General features: G+C 38.7%; 1 protein-coding gene across 2 annotated transcripts in view; it reads left to right on the forward strand.

Moving 5' to 3' along the window:
* The window catches only part of EXT2 (exostosin glycosyltransferase 2), a 104,443-nt gene that overhangs the window by 71,363 nt on the left and 12,589 nt on the right, over window positions 1–20,491 (forward strand). For both annotated transcript variants that reach the window (XM_050955339.1, XM_050955338.1), the window contains exons 10-11: window positions 9,366–9,532; window positions 20,262–20,405. In XM_050955339.1, the coding sequence (XP_050811296.1) occupies window positions 9,366–9,532; window positions 20,262–20,405 (311 nt within the window). The remainder of the gene's footprint in view (window positions 1–9,365; window positions 9,533–20,261; window positions 20,406–20,491) is intronic.

The following is a 20,491-nucleotide window of genomic DNA, read 5'->3' on the forward strand; positions in this document are numbered from 1 at the left end:
CATGCAATTATGGAGGCCAATTTTCGAGGCTAAAGAAAATCAGTGTCCTATTTTTTGATGGTTTCTATAACTGTGCAAGAAGCTGAAAATAGGCCATGGGATTAATCCAGTTCATTCAGAATAGGAAATGAGGCTTGATTGTTTGATAATTGATTAATTGGATGCCAAATTTTGCAATTGGTCAGTCAGTTGAAAACGTAAAATGGATTATATGTAACCAAATACATCATTTAAATAATACATGCTAGTGATGTCTATCCACATAAATTTTTCCCTCTTTCTGTGAAGTGATCACCTACTGTCTACTCAGTATTGTTGCATGACTAAGCATACCTTAGTAACTGCCATATAAATCATCTGTGATTTCTGTAAGGAAGTTGTAGCTACCCTCAGACTCATTCCAATGAAATAGGAAAAACTGGATGTAGCACTTGAAAATGTTGAGATAGATGATTTCTAGTCTGAATATCATAGGTGCTGGAACTAGAGGTGCTGGGAATGCTGCTGCACCCTCTTGGTTGAAGTGGTTTTCATTATGTACAGGGTTTACAGTTTGATTCAATGGCTCTCAGTATCCCCATTATAAAAATTGTTCCAGCACCCCTGTGAATACTGGAAAGATGGCATGTCTTCCTTAAAATAAGAAATTAAAAATATGTAAACAACTCTTAAATTATAATGTACAAAAAGAGCATACTGCTTTAATTATAGTACTTTGCATACTTTATGTTTATTTAGCATTTTTCATCTGAGCATCTCAAAACACTTGGCAAAACACATCCTGTGAGCTATATTCCCATTTTACCATTTTAGATAGTGAGGTAAGAGAGAGGTTAAGTGTGGTGTGCAAGGTCATACAGTGAATCATTCTTCTTCCGCCTATTACTAACATGATGAAAACCATGCCAGTGAATCAGAGCGAGGGATAGGAACCAGGAGCCCTTACTTCTAGATAGATCCATATTCTACCTGTAATAGAACATCTCCCTTCTGGCATTTTTTGTTTGGAATAATAATAATTATTAATAGGGCTGTCGATTCATCACAGTTAACTCAACACGATTAACTCAAATTAATCATGGTTAATTGCAGTTTTAATCACACTGGTAAACAATAGAATACCAATTGAAATTTATTAAATATTTTTGGATGTTTTTCTACATTTTCAAATATACTGATTTCAGTTACAACACAGAATACAAAGTGTACACTACTCACTTTATATTATTTATGATTACAAATATTTGCACTGTAAAAATTATAAATAGTATTTTTTACTTCACCTCATACAAGTACTGTGGTGCAATCTCTTTATCCTGAAAATGCAACTTACAAGTGTAGGGTTTTTTGTTACATAACTGCACTAAAAAATAAAACAATGTAAAACTTTAGAGGCTACAAGTCCACTCAGTCCTACTTCTTGTTCGCTAACAAGTTTGTTTACATTTACGGGAGATAATGCTGCCCACTTATTTATAATGTCACCAGAAAGCAAGAACAGGCGTTCACATGGGAGTTTTGTAGCCAGCATTGCAAGGTATTTACGCGCCAGATACACTAAACATTCGTATGCCCCTTCATGCTTCAGCCACCATTCCAGAGGACATTCTTCCATGCTGGTGATGCTCGATTTAAAAAAAAAAAAGTTAATTAAATTTGTGACAGAACTCCTTGGAGGAGAATTGTAGGTCTCCGATTCTGTTTTAGCTTCATTTTGCCATATATTTCATGTTATAGCAGTCTCAGATGATGATTCAGCACATTGTTCATTTTAAGAACACTTTAGCTGCAGATTTGACAAAAATGTAAAGAAGGTACCAATGTGAGATTTCCAAAGATAGCTACAGTACTTGATCCAAGGTTTAAGAACCTGAAGCGCCTTGGAAAGCATGCTTTCAGAAGTCTTAAAAGAGCAACACTCCGATGCAGAAACTACAAAACCCGAGCCACCAAAAAAGAAAATCAACCTTCTGCTGGTGGCATCTGACTCAGATTATGAAAATGAACATGCGTCAGTCCTCACTGCTTTAGATTGTTGTCGAGCAGAACCCGTCATCAGCATGGACGTATGTCCTTTGGAATCGTAGATGAAGCATGAAGGGACATATGAATCTTTAGCATACATGGCATGTAAATATCTTGCGACGTCGGCTGCAACATTTCCATGCGAACGCCTGTTCTCACTTTCAGGTGACATTGTGAACAAGAAGGCGACAGCATTATCTCCTGCAAATGTGAAAGAAACTTGTTTGTCTGAACAAGAAATGGGATTGAGTAGACTTATAGGCCCTAAAGTTTTGCATTGTTCTACTTTTGAATGCAGTTACTACAGTACTTGTATTAGGTCAATTGAAAAATACTATTTTGTGTTTTTACAGTGAAAATATTTTTTACTGAAGTGAGCACTGTACACTTTGTATTCTGTGTTGTAATTAAAATCAATATATTTGAAAATGTAGAAAACATCAAAAATATTTAAATGGTATTCTGTTATTGTTTAACAGTACAATTAATCATGATTATTTTTTTAATCGCTTGAGAGCCCTATTGATCAATGCTTTCCCCCCTAACTTTTTATTATTAATTTGGATTTTAAGATCTGCAATCTTCCATCTTGAGCTGTGATCTTATTAGATTCTGTAAAGTAAGCTTAGCTTGGACTCTTCCAGTACTTGAATGGAAGACGCGCACTCTTCCCCCCGTCCCCACAAACCAAGGTGCTTACAAGTAGTGGCAATGATGATTCAGTCATTGCTAAGTCTATACCCCACTGTTGTGTTAGATGATATGCTTTTTGGTGACACAGAAAAACAAGATCCCAGTTCCTTGTCCTGGAACCCATGTCATGAGCAATGTTCTAGGAATAGAATTCAATTGCAGCTGCAGAAGAATGCACTAACAGCAAAAAAAATCTTTTGAAGACCTCATGAAATTTTAGTGGCATTTCTATTTAATTTCTTGGTAAAAGTGGTGGATTTTTGTTTTGAAACAAAATTGAGAAGAAATCCCCTGGCTGATAACCATTTAAAAACCTATCTAATTTTGAACGTAACCCCTTTTCAGTGCCCCTTTAAACACATCTCTCTGATCCTAGTCTTACAGTCTTGACCGCATGGGATCTGAACCGTATGTAAATGGGTTGTCAGCCCAGCTGTAGTGCCAGCAGACAAACGTGACTGTACGTGTACAGTATTAATAAAAAATGATTTAAAGCTTTGAAATATTATAGGAGAAAGTGATGTTTTTCACTCGCTCTGCATTTACTAAAATAAATATTGTGGTCTAAGTGTCTGCTGCTGGAATATTTGTGTAGGCAGAAATGTTTTTTTTTAAAATTCTCTCCATCCTATCAAATACTTTCCTCCTCCCTTTTTGCTCTCATTTAAGTCTAAATTACTGTTTTTGAAGTTTAAGAAAATACATACAGCATGTGATGGAAGTTTCCAACAAGTTTTCATCATGTTAGTTTTAGGCAGAAGAGGAACCTCTCCCCTCAAGCATCCCCCATGTTTGTTCCCAAGCCTATGACTTTGGAGGGTGTTTACTTTGGATGGTCTTCGCTATGGCTATTACTTTGTGCTGCAGTTTCATTTATTCATGGTATTACATAGTGCCATCAACCCAAAATGCTGCTCTACACTATATTTTTTAATTGTGCTGAGATTGGCTTATTTAGACATTAGTGTCACCTCCACTATTGTTTATTTGCTGGATACCTTGGACCAAAAGGGTGGATGGGGTAGATAGGACAAAGTTAATACTTTACCCTTCTGTAGTGTTGTCTTTTAGTTTTTACACAACATATGTAATATGAAGGAACCACACAGGGAGATACAAATAACCACGTTTCCTAAGTGTGTGGAATGTTCAAGGCCTAGTTACAAATACGCGCTGCTGCTCTAGCAAGGTTCTGGTGGCCTCCGAAACATAGAAGACAGTCAGGAACCTTTAGTGGGCTCACAAACTATTTAAATCGGTATTACCCCATTCATATACACAAGTGTGCTTCTTCTAAAAGATCTCAAAGTGTCTTACAAACATTAAACCTTACACCACCTTTGTGAGGTAGATGCATATGATTATAGATAAAAGGAAACAGAGGTGTAAGTGACTTACACATTATAGAATAAATCGGTAGCAGAGCTGAGAATAGAACGTTATAGTCCTAGCTCCTGATAAATGGTTCTAACTATTAAAGCTTGCTATCTTCTGATGTTAGGATGACTAGTAAAATGAAAAATGTATTGGAGTTTTTATTGAATGTTACTAGGGAAAATAAATGTTCTCAGTGCTGAATCAGACATTGAATTTCAATAACTTTTTCCTTATAAAAGAACCTGAGATTAGCAATGGGTGAATGAAGGGAGTTCTCTTGCACTGTGTTTTAAGTCATGGTGATAATAGTTAGGATCAGAGACCCAGTGCTCTGCTCAAATCAGTTGGATCATCTACTAGCATGGAAAGCAAGGTACACAAGAGGTGTTTTAAAACATCTATCTTCCTTACTAACCTAAATATAGAAAGTAATCAATACAACTTTATTCCATATTTGCTTAGACACAACTTTGCTCTAACCTGTGCAGAAATCTGTTGCTCTGAGAATTTGTATTAAAATACTAATAATTGCCATGAAAAAATATTAGACTTCTATTCATTAAGTAATAGCAACTCTGTTTCTGTTTTTACAAATGGAAAGTGAAATCTAGAATTTGCTTGCTGCCAGGGCTTTGACTGGACTCTAACTATGACAAAGGATTTCCTAAAACTGTTTCTGGTTAGAACAATGCAGCTTTCACATGTTTAACAGCTGATGACCTGAATGGCTGAGAGCCAGTAGCTTTTGTTTAGCACTGTAGTATGTAGTGCTGGATGAGTGTGAACACACAGTTTGATTGCTATTCAGGGATATAAAAAATTCATATAGATGAATTCTTCACCTACTCTCAGAGCCCCATAGATGCTTTCATTTCCCCCATATTACTTTGTCCTCCCTAGCTTTGAGACCCCAAGTCACTTGCTGCCTCCTTTCCGCTGATAACTGGTTGTGACTTATTTTGGAGCCTGCAGATTGAACTGTGGTGCTGACAAACTGAGTGTTGCAAGTCATTCGAGCACCCACTAGTGTTAATTTCACTGCCTCCCAATACAAGGAGGGAGAGAGACTGGAATCAGATGTAAACCATGTGTGTGGCAAAGGCAGAGCATAGGTCCCACAAAACCACCCAGATGAAAATTTTCTCAAGTGTTTGTGTATGTTTTTTTTTTTATTTTTTGCAGTCTCTCAAGAACCGCCTCAGGGTAGGAATCTGAAATAAGCATATTTCCAGTAAATATCATGCTATTGCTTCTCCTTTCGTTTGGCCACTCACACATGCCAACCCCTCCTTCCAAAATATCTTTCCAAGAAAAACCTGCTCCTGAAGATTCTTCAGTGTGGTTTGGAAAGGGAGTTTTGTTTTCCCAGTAAAGTAGTCTTGTGTTTGGATGCCAGTGCTTATGAACTGTGCAAAGCTCTGGGAGTTTTTTGAGTATTGTATCAGCCATAAAGTTTGAGAGCCCTAGCTGACAGTGAGAACATTCACATTCACCCACAGCAGCAAGCTCCACTTGTGAGAGTGTTGGAATGAAGTGCATATGTGTTCCCCTGTGGTACTAATAGTATTACAGTCTCTTTCCTCTTTAATTAGGTTCTGAACTCATTTTAGTGTTAATGGACTGACAGTGGGAAAAGGGTGAATATCTGTTTAATTGCAAGTCGTAAAAAGAAGCAGAGCTGGAACTCAACTCTGGGCGCTGATTCTGGACTTCGATAGAGTTGGGAATGTGTGCATTTATAATTTGAACATCCCTTCCCACTGCATTCATTGTCATTGCTGACGGCATCCAGTATTGATTTGAAGACTTCAAAAGGTGGAGAATCCACCATTTGTCTTGGTAGTTTGTTCCAGTGGTTAATAACCCTCACTGTTAGAAATAAAGTACTTTTTTTTTTATTTGTCTGGCATCAGTTTCCAGAAATTGGTTCTTTTTATGTATTTTTCGTTAGGTGAAGAGCTCTTTAGTGCCCAGTCTTTTCTGCCCACGAAGGGACCTGTACAGTGTAATCAAGTCATCTCTCTTTTTGATAAACTAAACACATTGCGTTCTTTAAGTATGCCACTGTTAAGGCACTTTCTCCAGCCTTCTAATCACTTTTGTGGCTGTTTTCTACAGCTGCTTCAGTTTTTCCACAGCCTTTTAAAAATGTGAACGCTGGAACTTCCAGTGTCGGAAGGCTGGAAATTGAAGCTGGATAAATTCAGGTGGGAAGTGTGGCATCAATTTTTAACACTGAGAGTAATTAACCATTGAAACAATTTACCAAAGGTTGTAGTGGATTCTCCATCACTGACAACTTTGAAATCAAGGTTGGATTTTTTTTTCCCTAAAAGCTCTGCTCTAGGAATTATTTTGGAGACGTTCTGTGGCCTGTGCCATACAGGAGGTCAGACTATATGATCACACTGATCCCTTCTGTCCTTGGAATCTATGAATGCCCTATACAGAGGTGAAGTCACCTCCCTGCTTTTACTCACTACTCTACTCTTTAGATATCCAAATATGTTTTTTTTTCTTTTTGCCACTGCATTACACTGGGAGTTGCTTGTTGACTGTGGGCCCTAAATCCTTTTCCGAGTCACTGCTTTTCCCAGAGTCCCCTGTTATGTAGCTGTGGACTACATTCCTTGCTCTTGGATGTATAACTTTGTATTTCGCTCTATTAAAACACATTATTTTGAATAGGCCTATCTTACCAAGAAACGTATGTCACTCTGTATGGCTGCCCTGTCCTCTTCATTATTTACTGTTCTGCCAATTTTTGTGCCATTTGCCGATTTTATCAGCAGCGATTTTATATTTGCTTCAAGGTCACTGAAAATGTTGAATAACATCAAGACTACTACCAGTCCCTGCAGTACCCTGTTAGATGCATCCACATTCAATTACGATTCCCCACGGACCTTATGAGGTCTGTCAGTTAGCCAGTTCTTAATCCATTTAACATGTGCCTCCTTACTTTTAATGCTCTTGTATCTTGTTACTTCCTTGCCTACTCCACTCCACCATTAATACCAATCTTCAATGTCCAATTGTCTGTTATCCTACAAATATCTGTATCATCGTCTATGCTTTCTCCTATGCATGAAGTCACTACCCTCTTCTCATTCCAATTGTCCTAAAAAAACCCCTGTAACTACAAGGGAACAGCCAACCAGTGTTGGCTGGGTTGTGGAGTAGGCAACGTTAGCTATATATTTATTTTATTTTAAAAAGCTTTTAGATAATTTGATACTGTTATGAACCATCAATTGTACAATAGCGACCATTGTTAACCTTTTGCATTAGAGAGATTGTTTTTAAACATTCAAATTTAGAAAATGAAGAGTTGATGCTTAATATTGAAATCTTAGCTCTATTACTTTGTGATTGTTACAGTATTTTTAATTACTCAAGCTGTCTCTGATAGACTAGAATACAATGTTTTGCAACAATAAATGCATATGTAGTATGTTGTAATATATTTTAACGGCAAATAAGTGTTAATACAGTTGTTTCAATAACCAAATTTAAGTACAGGAACCCAATCTGTAATATTCTCATGGCAAAGTTGACATGCTCCATTTGCACATGTATACTTTATTACGAGTTAAACTGTTGTGTATAATTTGTCATAGTTAGTGGAATAGAGTGCCTTACTTTTCACCTCACTTTCAGTGGTGGAAATCTCAAAATTTATTTGTAGAATTCTTTTTTTAGCTTGGTTTAATCCTGATACCTTAGATTTTTCAGAAGAACCTCTCCCCCCAAAATTAATTTTCTCGTCTGTGATCATTCAGTCTGTAACCATTAATGGCAATGAGCTTTTTAGTTATCTCTGTTTTTCTCTGATGCATTTAGTATTTAGCTCTGTTTGGAGCTGTAAAGAGTAAACTCCCCTTCCAATTCTTTATGACCTGAACAGATTTTGAACAGGTGATTACTTTCTGTCTCCCTCAATTCTCCCTACAGTTTCAATTGGATAAAATATTCTTATTTGCTTCCTGTCTTAAACTGTCACATAGTATTGCTATGTCCTGTTAAACAGTTCCCACATACCATGCTAGTGGTGGCCACATTTCAGTGACACCTGTGTATATATGTTTGTAAAGATCTTAATTGCACTGTAGAAATATAACAAACCGGTTGCTATTTTTGCCTAGTTGAAAATAAGATACAGTAACTCCTCGCTTAACGTTGTAGTTTTGTTCCTGAAAAATGTGACTTTAAGTGAAACAATGTTAAGTGAATCCAATTTCCCCATAAAAATTAGTGTAAATGGGGGCATTAGGTTCCAGGGAAATTTTTTTCAACACACACAGACACACACACACACAGAGTATAAGTTTTAAACAAACAATTTAATACTGTATACAGCAGTGATGATTGTGAAGCTTGGTTGAGGTGGTGAAGTCAGAGAGTGGGATATTTCCCAGGAAATGCCTTTCTGCTAAATGATGAACTAGCTTTTGGCTGAGCCTTCAAGGGTTAACCCATGGTTGTTAATGTAGCCTCACACTCTACAAGGCAGCACAAATGGAGGGAGGGGAGACAGCATGGCAGACAGAGACACACACCGTGTGTGTGAGAGAGAGATGCGCATTGCCTGTTTAAGTATGCTGACCCCACTCTTAGTAAACTGCCTTGTTAAGTAGGTCGTCAAGTTGAGACAGCATCTGCTCCCAGGAAGCTCCCTCCATCCTGAGCCCTGTCCTGTTATTCCCCCCACCATGGAGATGGGGTAAATTGGGTGCAGGAGCAGGGGGTAAGGGGGACACCCTGATATTAGTCTCCCTCCCTCCCTCCCCCCACACACAGAGCAAGCAGGAGGCTTCCGGGAGCAGCTCCAAAGCAGAGATCAGGAGCAGCACATGGCAGTGCGGGGAGGGACAGCTGAACTGCTAGGCAATTGATAGCCTGCTGAGCAGCTGCTGCAGAGAACTTTGTGGAGCGGGGAGCTGATGGGTGGGGCTGCCGGTCCACCCTGGTTCCAAGCCTCCACCAGCTTGCTCCAACAGGCTGCTCTTTCTGCAAGCAATGGACAAAGCAGGCAGCTGCCAAACGACAAGGGAGCATTGCACAACTTTTAACGAGCATGCTCCCTTATTGATCAGCAACAAAACATTAACCAGGATGGCTTCAAGTGAGGAGTTACTGTATAAATCAAACACCCACAACCTTTTGTGAGGGGTTAGAATACTGAGGGAAAAATCAAGGGGATGATGGGATGCAGTCTTAATAAGAATCCAAATCTAATGGTGACTTCCTCTTTTAATGTTTCTCCTCAGACTCTCTATGGCCAAAGATTCGGGTTCCACTGAAGGTTGTGAAGACCACAGAAAACAAGCTTAGTAACCGCTTCTTCCCCTATGATGAGATTGAAACGGAGGCAGTCTTGGCCATTGATGATGATATCATCATGTTGACCTCTGATGAACTGCAGTTTGGTTATGAGGTAAGAGGATGAGTTTTTTCTTCATTGTGTTACGCTATTTGCCTAGCACTGTGTGTATATATAAGTATTGCATAGGGAAGAGGGCCAGATGATCAGCTGGTATAAGTCGTCATAGCTCCATTGACTTCAGCATATCAGTGCCAATTTACACTAACTGAGGATCTTGCCTAAAAAAGATTGAGGGCTCGTGACTTTTTAAAAAGCCCTTTAGCTATGGGAAAATTCTTAGCCAACAGTAAATACCTTGTAAAAGGCCTGTCAGTCCATGAGTCTCCAGAAAATTCTGTATACTTTAGACAAAAGAAATCTCTGCTAAGTGGGAATGGAGTCTATGGCTCTTCAATTTCAGTAACTTCTATTGGCATGACAAGTCACAGAGGTTTTGCCAAAGTTAATACCTCAGGACTGTTTCTATGGGAGAGCTTCACAGTAAATAATGTTCACGTGTCCATTCTGTATTATTGCTCATCTTGGATTGGTGGGTCCAGCTGTGACAATTTGTTCCTTAACCAATAGAAATAAATATTATTGCATTGCTCTAGAATATTTTTAGCAGCTAAGCACCTTCAAATAAATGAACGATTCTCAGTAAGCATAACACCTGAGCTATTCTAACGAGTAGGAATCAAATGTGACTGAAAGTTTTCTGCTTACTGGGCTCTTAGATCAGTAGCCAGCGGTTGCTCCACTGGATACTACCTTATCTACACCTCCTTTCTGTATGAAGTAGTGGACAAGCAAGGTCCAGAGGTTAAGTATTAAGAATAGGAAAGGCCTCCTGAGGGGAAAGTGCTTTAGCACGAGGTGTGGCACAACAAAAAGGGAGATTGATATGAGCTGTCAAATGGTAGATGCACAAGATACATGATGGAGGCACTGAGAATGCAGTGGCTTGCTGTTACAGTGATGGTATCAACAAATAGAAAAATAGTCCAAATCAATTAGCCATGGCATTAAAAGGAAGGTGAAATTTTTAAATCTGTACCTGACTCATCTGTCAAAATGACCACACTTTTAAGGAGAAGTAGTCATTTCACTTGCTTCTGAAATTTAGGTTTTAAAGGAAGGTGGGTTTTTGTTGTTTGTTTGTTTGTTTGTTTGTTTTAAATGTATGTATGTGTGTATGTATTATTTACACTTTGCTGGAGAATGGGGAGTCCAGACAAAATTACACTGGGCTTAATGCGTGAGAGCTAGACCGTGACATGGATGAGTTAATTTCATTGCCCAGAGTGAAATAACAAAATCAAACAGTATAAAATACTGGAAAGCAAAATAAATCTTGCAATCTGTTCGCTGTTACTAATCTAACCTGCTACCATAGGGTTTTGTCAAGATGTATAACTTCAGTATCCCTGTAATGTGAATCTTCCCTAAGTGAGAGAAACTTTTAGCCATTACTAGTTTTTGGATTCAAAAAGTTATTTGTAGAAACTTAGATACGTTGACTTAAACAATAACAATTTTTTTTTTTAAAGTAGTGGAGACAGAGTGCCGTATATCTTTACAGGGAAATATGTCCCTTGAGAGTGTAACAGTTACACATAAGTATGTGAGACATGAAAGGAGAACTAAAAGAAGAGTATTGTGGGAAGGGTTCTTCATGGCCATGTTGGTCTTTTCTGTACTACGTTTTCCCCTTGATGTTCCCTCCCTTGCTAATGACAGTTCATCTTCGTCATAGGGAAGTCTACTGCCCTGAGCATTTTAAACACTGTGCTGCATAGAACCGTTCTGAAAAGGGTTAGATGTCAAAGTGGTGATATCATTGGCAGCCATCAGAGCCCTGTCTATATTAGTGCTTCTACTCTTGCTACCAGCTGTGGGGCTGAACTGGTGATAGTAATGGTGGAAAGTTTTAGAGGAGAAAAATGTCATGTTAACAGAGCTTCTGACTGGTGTGCAGTGTAAACACTGCCTCCGTTAACAGTTTAATTCTCATGTCACCATAAGTCTGGCTCATACTGAAACAAAAATAAATTCAAGAAAATCTAAAAAGTTTCCTAAGTAGTTCCAAAATGAACCTTCGCTACTGGTGTTGCAAAGCTCTGAGGGCTTCTGTTTAAAGACTCTAGCTGAAGGTCACTACCGCAGGTCATCTTAAGTTATATTTCAGCAAGAAATCATGAGAATCAAAAATTAGGGGAGTGCATATCCACAGAAGTCATACTTTACACTTATATAACACAGCACTTCACAGGTGTTAAGTCTCTTATGCCCTCGTGTTAGGAGATTATTATCCTCATGGGGAAAATTGTGGAAAAAAGTAATGTAAGTGACTTCCTTAAGTTTACAGTTACTAAGTATCAGGAATTTAAATCAGGTGCTCATGACTCCCCCATCAGCTCTAACCATTAGACCATGTTATCCAGGCCAGGGCTTGTCTGCATGGAGACTTAGTGAATGGCAAGCCAGCTGTGTAACTGTATAGCACACAAGGCTGTTGTGTGCTGAGTTGCCACATTTGAAACAGCAGTATGGCAAAGCATATTAGGAAACTTCTAGCACACAGTAGGTGACTTAGTGTTCGGCAGGCTAGTGTACTGTAGATTTACACCCTGGCTTGCTGCACAGTAATTCTGCATGTAGAGAAACCCGTATTTGTCTGCTGTGGGCCAGATGATTGGATTGCAGGACTGCCTGAGTATCAGCTTGCATGGGTGTATTTAGCTGTGTGGATACAGCATTACTTTGTCTAGGAGACATATTTTGCAGTCCCCCAGTTCAACTGTAAAACCATTCTAGTTTAATACACTGCCCTGTAGATAGAATAGTAAAATACTTTATCAAACAGTAACTGAAGCAAACCCAAGGCTAGTTTGAATCAATATATTTTTAGATTACTAGTTTTTTTTGGTTTTTTTGTTTTTTAAATACTGAATCATACAGAAGTATGGCAACTTATTTTACTATTACAATTTTCCCTCTTAAGGCCATGGGTAATACAGTTCCTGCTCTCCAGCCCAGAAATCAGGGACTGCAGATTGATCTTCTCTGGCCCTGAGTGTCTTTGACTTGTTTGACAGGCCTGAACTGGCTACCAGATGTTTAAATTGTCCTCAGCCTGTGATAATTTATTTATCTGTTTATGTATTTTACCAGGAAAGTATCTCTTGAGTTCTTGACTCATTTGCAGGGGAATCCAGAGGGAATAGTAGCAGCATATAATGTTACAAGAAAGTTTTCTTTTAAAAGTATGTCTGCTTCTGCTTCAGGCACAAGAAGCATTTGGAAACATGACATTTAGTTACTTTCTTCGCTTCTCCCCTCATCCTTGAGACTCTGTTTTTAAACAAGTGGAAAACCCCCTCTGTCACACAGACTTATGTGGATGTATAGAGTAGGATCTTTTAAAAGAAAAAAAACCTCAAAACAAAACCCCCACAACTTTGATCTCCTTACAATTTCAACCATAAAAAATTATAGTAACACTCAGTGTCAGACATTTTTTACTTGTTAAAAGTGAACTTTTACAGTTCAGTGATTTATTTCATAATGTAAAAACTATAGGAGCAAGCTGCTCCTGTCTGCTGCTGTTATAAGGAGGTGTAGGAATACCTAAAATATTGTAAATTGAAATAGGATCTCTGTAGAAATGTGTGTGACAAAATTTCACCAAAGTAGAGGCACTGACAAATTAAAGTGCTAAACAGAACGAGACAACTTTTCTAAACATTCATTAGCCTCTGCTATTTTCATTTCAAGGCAGATTATTAAAAAAAAAAGTCAAGAAACTAAATATATTCAGATTATCAACATTTAAAAAAAAATTTGAGGGAAATCCATTGGTTTTTACTTTTGAGCAGGGGATATGGAGCCTGCTCTTTAGGATACAATTGGGTTGTTGTGTGGCCTCAAGGCAAATTGCTTCACCTTTTTGTGCCTCAGTTTGTCCATCTGTAAAAAAATGGATAATAGTTTCCAAACATGGATTTTGGGAGGACTTATTAATTAATATATAGCACTTTACAACTTCAAAGTACTGTATAACCACTGAATACTAAAATAAGAAAAAAAATAACATAAAATGGAATTACTTTATTTCCTCCAAGCTATTTTTACTCTGAAGTTTTTCAGATTTCATTTTCTCTGTATGCACCTCGAAAAAAGAGTTGGCCACAGTTGGTTGGAATTGTAAACATATTGCCTGCTTCTGTTAGATAGTCTTCTTGCCTTGCCCCAAGGTTCACTTGGAAAGTTTCAATTTTTCTGCCATACTTCAAAAGTAAAAATCATGGCCTGATCATTGATGAATTTATTTATACCCATTACATCTATATTAATCAAAAAGTGATCTTAATTAAAGTTGTGGATAGCCCCATTAGAAGGGTGGTTCTTAGTACAATCTTGCTCCCCTTCAAAGCAGGAATCATGTAACCATTTGCTTTCTAAAAGAGATCTGTATGTTATGTTAGTTTGGAACCTACATGCCACCTCGTGGGACTTCTCTAAACTAACTCTGCTGCATCCATACCATTCACAAAGATTTTGTTGCAATTAAATTTTTTTTGAAAATTGGAATCATGGAAAGCATCCATTGTCTTTGTCTGGGATTCTTATTTATGTTGTTTAACAGCAACGCTAGCGAGAAAAGCCTGCCCGTGGTGTGAGAGCAAGAAAGATACAGAGCCCTGATTTATTGCATTGTCCTTAATCCACATAGGATAGCAACAGCATTTCACTTTTATACGACTGCACTTTATCTTGCCTTCTTCTGGAACTACTTTATTCTTTCTGCTATTGGTTCTAAAATAGATCAGAAAACTCTTAATTTGGTGCATCCATTGCTGGTATCTTTCTTACAATAGCAGCTTTCATCCATTGTGCCCTGCAAGAAGAAATCACTCAAGTCACCTCTGGAATGGACTGTGGCAGCTGTTTTCTTACTGCCCACAACACTACACAATAGTTTGGGCCAAGAAGTAAAGCATGCTGTATCTAAGTGAAACTACAGAGGGCACTTTAGCTAGACTTAACATAAGCACTCATTTTAGAATTAGGCTTGGACACTTGGATTTATATCCTGTTCTTGCGTAAAACATCCTAAGATCTTTAATAAGCCCAGATTGCCAGAACTTCTTTTTGAAATCTCATCTGCAAACTATCCTGATGCCAAAGAAAGATAGGAAGAATAGTAAGAGGCCAATATGGCTCCATCGGGGCTTTTTATTCACCTGAAAATCAAACAGGACTCCTACAAAAAATGGAAACATGGACAGATTGCTAAGGAGGAGTACAAAAGAATAGCACAAGCATCTAGGGGACAAAATCAGAAAGACTAAAGCACAATATGAGTTACAACTAGCAAGGGACATAAAAGGCAATAAGAAGAGGTTTTGTAAATTCATTAGGAGCAAGAGAAAGATGAAGGATAGTACAAGTCTTCTACTTTGAAGGGAAGAAGGGCTAATAGTGCATAATGTCAAGAAAGCTGAGGTGTTTAATGCCTCCTTTGCTTCAGTCATCCCTAAAAAGGTTAACGGTGACCAGAGACTTAACACAGTTAATATTAACAAGGGGGAAGAAACAGATTAAAGGCTATTTAGATAAGTTAATGTATTTGAGTCACCCGGGCCTGATGAAGTTCATCCTACGGTACTTAAGGAACTAGCTGAAGCAATCTCTGAACTATTAGCAATGATCTTTGAGAACTCAGGTCCCAGAAGATTGAAGAAGGGCAGATTTGGTAGCTGTCTTCAAAAAGGGGGAACCAAGAGGACACAGGGAATTATAGACCAGTCAGACAAACTTCAATACGTGGGAAAAATACTGGAGCAAATTATTAAACAATCAGTTTGTAAGCACCTAAAGAATAATAGAGTATAAGGAATAGCCAACATGAATTTGTCAAGAACAAATCATGCCACACCTCCTCCTCTGACAAGGTTACTGACCTAATGCAGAGGGGGAAACTGTAGATGTGATGCATCTTGATTTTGTAAGGCTTTTAATACAGTCCTACCTAACATTCTCATAAGCAAACCATGGAAATGTAGTCTAGATTAATTTATTAGGGTGGGAGCACAATTGGATGAAGAACCATACTCAGAGTAGTTGTTAATGGTTTGAAGTCAAACTGGGGGATGTATCTATTGTGTCCCATTGGGGTCAGTCCTGGGTCCAGTGCTATTCACTGTTCTCATTAATGACTTGGATAAAGGAATAGAGAGTATTCTTAGAACATTTGTGGATGACAGCAATCTGGGAATAGTTGCAGACACTTTGGAGAACAGGAGTTGAATTCCAAAATGACCTTGACAAACGGGAGACTCGGTAAAGACAAGTGAAAAGTACCCGTGCTTAGGAGGAAGAAAAATCAAATGCATAACTGCAAAATGGGAAATAACTGGTAGGCAGTATTACTGCTGAAAAGGAGCTGAGGGTAACAGTGGATCACGAATATGAGTCAACAATGTGACACAGTTGCAAAAAAAGCTAATATTCTAGGGTATTTTAAAAGGAATTTCATATGTAAGATGTGGGATATAATTGCCCCACTCTACTCAGCACTGGCAAGGCCTCAGCTGGTATGCTTTGTCCAGTTCCAGATGCCACTTTTAAGGAAAAAGTAGACAAATTGGAGTGAGTCCAGAGGAGAGCAACAAAAACAATAAAAAGGTTTGGAAAACTTGACCAATGAGGAATGGTTAAAAAAAAATCTGGGCATGTTTAGTCTTGAGAAAAGGAGACTGAGCGGGGACCCAATAACATTTCAAATATGTTAAGGGCTGTTATGAAGAGGGCAGTGATCAGTTGTTCTTGTCCACCGATGGTAGGACAAAAAGTAAGTAGTTTAATCTGCAGCAAGGAAGATTTAGGTTTACTAGGAAAATCTTTCTAATTATAAGGATAGTTAAGTAGTGTACTAGCCTTCCAAAGAAGGTTGTAGAATCCTCTCATTGAAGGTTTTTAAGAACAGGATGAGTAAATTCCTGTCAGGAATGGTCTAGACCAGCGGTTCTCAAACTTCATTGTGCCACAACCTCCTTTTGACAACCAAAAAAAAAAATACTACATGATCCCAGGAGGGGGACCGAAGCCTAAACCCACCCGAGCCCTGCCACACCGGGCCAGGCTGGGGGGACAAAGCCAGAGCCCCATTGCCCCATGCTCAGGGGACGAAGCTGAAGCCCAAGGGCTACAGCTCCAGGTGATGGGACTCAGGCTTGGCTTCGGCCCCGGGTCCCAGCAAGTCTAGTGCCAGCCCTGGTGACCCTATTAAAATGGGGTTGCAACCCAATTTGGGGTCCCGACCCACAGTTTGAAAACCTTTGGTCTAAGTGTACTTGGTCCTACTGTAGCTCAGTGGGCTGGATGATCTCTCAAGGACCCCTCCAACCCTATATTTCTATGATTTTATGAAAGATGGCATGTCTAAAAGCATTCATACTCTGTCATGCTGAAACATTGGAACAGTGCTGACTAGTGAGATGAGTTCTCCCTACTGAATTGTCAACACTTAAGGATTTCTTCAATATCTCCAATCCAAGCCTGACCTTCCTTATCTTTAGAGAAATGTCAAGATCACAAGCCGAAGTGTCAAGGATTCCTAGCAGATTGATACATGGCAGCTAACTCTCAGATCAAAGAAGGATGGTAATACAAAATTAATACTAAGTATAAGGTTAAGTATAAGCTGTTGTGAAGTCTCCCATAGAAACAGAAGCTGGATGTATTAACTTGGCTGTAGAACTACTTGAATTGATTTGGGCTATGAATTGAAGGCAGCTATCTGGAGTCCTTCCAAGGACAGCCATCGAATGAACTACTGATGAACATTAGGAAAAAAACATTTCCATTGAGTTCACTAGCAGTAGATTTAAAAGCAATCTTTGTTTAAAACAACTGGGTTATATATTTTAGCTGCTGCAAGCTGTCAGTTTCCAGAGGCCAGAAGGCTAGTGGTGTGTCCTGCATTGGTGCTTTTAGGAGACTGTAAGCCACAATCCATAAAAACCTAGTTTTTACTTTGTCAAGTGGGACTTTAGCAAATCTTCCTCTGAAGGAGCAGCAAAGCTAAAAGGAATATGAAGCAGCCTTTCCTTTGCTACAAGGGCACTGCAGTCCCTTGGAAAGCAGTAGTTGAGTTTAATCCTTCCTTCAGCTGCCTTCAATATGCATGTCATTCTTTGTACAGGAGTTCTTAGCTCTGTGTGTGTTACAAATCTGCTGTGTTCTCTCAGATCCTTTGCTGAGCCTCAATAGCTTAGACTGTGGTGCAGTTCAACAGTTGGGGAACTGGTATTTTAATAGTAGGGTTTTTTAAATTTAAATTGTAATAATTAAAAATGTAAGTCCTAGGAAAGGTGCGATATGACTCTGTAGAGAAGGTGTGAGCTATATGCTTGTTCTGCTGTGTGTTAATATTTTGAAGCTATGTTATAAAGAAGCAGTGCAATGTAATTTAAGCCTTTGTTGGGTTCTTTGACAGTCACATAGTTCCTTATCAGCTGATGACACCCAGTTATGACAAAAACTTGAGTGCCTCTTCTCTCTTGAGAGCTATAAAGCTCCCAAAGCCATTTTTTTGCCTGCAGTAGCCTTCTAATAGAGAGATCTCTTACATAATTACTTAAATACTACTGAGATCATGCCCTGTAATTACTAGGAAAGTTGGTCTTATGGTTAAGGTACTGGTCAGAGTCAGAAGATCTGATTTTCGTTCCTGGTTTTTGTGTGATTTTTGGCAAGTTTTCTTATCTGTAAAAGAGGGATAATAATCTTCCTCCTAAGGGGAATTCCAAAACTATAATCATTGACATTTGTAAAATGTGTGGAGATCTTTGAGTAGAAAGGGATATAGAAATGTAAAATAGTAGTAATGTACCTACAGTAGAAGCCTATAAGAGACCGATCAAGAACTAGGACTGGCTGTTTTATCTTACGTACATTTCCCAAATACTTTAGTAGAGTTTTTACAGTCCAAGTCATGTAGTTAAAAGGCACTGACATGTACGAGGTGCCCTGACTAAGGGAATTGCAGATAAATTGCACAATGTGGCTTTCAATGAAATAGAACTCTTGATAACCCTTTTGCTGTGAATCCAGCTTTATGGGTGAATGAAAATGGAATGCATATGGAATGAAGATGAAACAGTTAAAGGGAATTCCTTGTTGACATGTAGTAAGCGTGAAACCTGGACACAAATGGTTTAGTTTGCATATGCAACCCACCAATCTGAATCAGAAGCATTTGTGGCCCTACACTATATTTTAAGATTTAATAGTTAGGCACCATGTCCAAGTGGGTCTGGCACTCACTGGGATAAAAAATTGCAGTAAGGTTAAAATTAGTAGCACAAAATAAATGTTACCTTTGTTACTGGCAAATACAAAATCCCATAAATTTTGCTAGTATTTGCTCCTAGTAAATAATTTGAACACTGTATCCGTTTTCCCCTCCTGGGAAATTGTCCGTTGTTTAATGTGGCCAGCATCATGTAGAACGGGGGCTGCATTAATGATGCCCTGTCCCTGTTCTTGCCCACTTGTGTTTGATCCTGTAGTCAGCTGCAGAGTAATGTATGAAGTGACAAGGATGGTATCTTGATTATATCCAGCTGCCTGGAACAAGTCAAGGGCAAAGATGCCTGTCATGTAGCAATAGCTTCACCAAAGCACCCATTAAAAAATATAAAGAAATATAACATGTAGCTTTTGAACATGTCCATGTTAAAGGAAAGGGGTGTATTAGACCCAAAGTCACTCCTGAAAGCAGATTAGGTTGTAGCCATAACCACCATGTGTGAAGTTTCATTTTAACCATGCTTGGCTCTTAAACAATGTTTACTCTTTTTTTGCGCAGAACAGCTGTATTCCCTTTAACAGGAAAGTTGGTGCTGTTTTTCTGTCTTCTTGCATTAATTAGAGAGCCACGTCCACACTTGGAAATGTCGGGTTCTTTTAAAACAAACTCAAAATAAAACAGTTCCTTACATGTATTTCCTTCCCAGACATTCATTATTTCAGAATTCCTTGTTTCTCAATAGAAGCTTCTTCCAGCACTGTGAATTTTAATGTCACAAATGCTCACATTAGAGTCATAGAATGAACTGAGTAGCAGCAGTTTGAAAGATGAAGCTGTTAGGATCATTTAAGGAAGCACATGGGAGCTTGGAAGAAATGGGAGGAAATGAAGGGGCAGAAATAGGTTGAGTCAGGGGAAGCTTCCTAATGGAGAAATTTGTTAGTTTGTGTTATAATTTTCTAAGGGAAATGATAGAAGCCTCTTGGGCCATTTAAAACTAAACCAGAGAAAGCAGTAGAAAATAAAGAACAATCCTTCAATGGCCCGAGAGAAAGAACCCCAATAGATTGGAATGCAATAGGTTTTCCCCATTCCTAGCTTCTGAATTTAACACCTAACTCAGAGAATTTTCAGTGATGGGAATGTGTGTAAAAAATGTAAGTTAAATAGCTGCACTCTTGTACAGAGCTATAAAAACCCGTCAAAAGATTTTTGTTTACTAAGCAAGACGAACTGTACAAAGCGTGGGGACTGAACAGCCATTACACAACACATGTCCATAAATGTACAATGCATTCTTCCAAGATCTAAATGCTAGGCTGCCTCACTTGCTTGAATATTTTTCCCTATGGGAGTTGGTGGAGTGGTCTAGGGAACACCTAGAATTGTAACTTCTCTAAGTAACTTCCCTGAATCATCTCAAGTGAGTTAGCTCACTGTTTGTGCCACTGCTGGCTTTAACACCTCTGTTACTCTCTGCAGGTTTGGCGGGAGTTTCCCGATAGGCTGGTTGGGTATCCAGGTCGCCTGCATCTGTGGGACCATGAGATGAACAAATGGAAGTATGAATCAGAGTGGACCAATGAAGTCTCCATGGTGCTTACTGGAGCAGCTTTTTATCACAAGGTAGTACTGATTTCCAAGAAAATTAGGAAGCTTGTGGACTATGCAGTGTCCTATAAGTTTTAGCGTGCTGCCTTTTTGGTCATTTA

This window comes from Gopherus flavomarginatus, chromosome 5 (assembly GCF_025201925.1).
Source record: "Gopherus flavomarginatus isolate rGopFla2 chromosome 5, rGopFla2.mat.asm, whole genome shotgun sequence".
Classification (NCBI taxonomy): domain Eukaryota; kingdom Metazoa; phylum Chordata; order Testudines; family Testudinidae; genus Gopherus; species Gopherus flavomarginatus.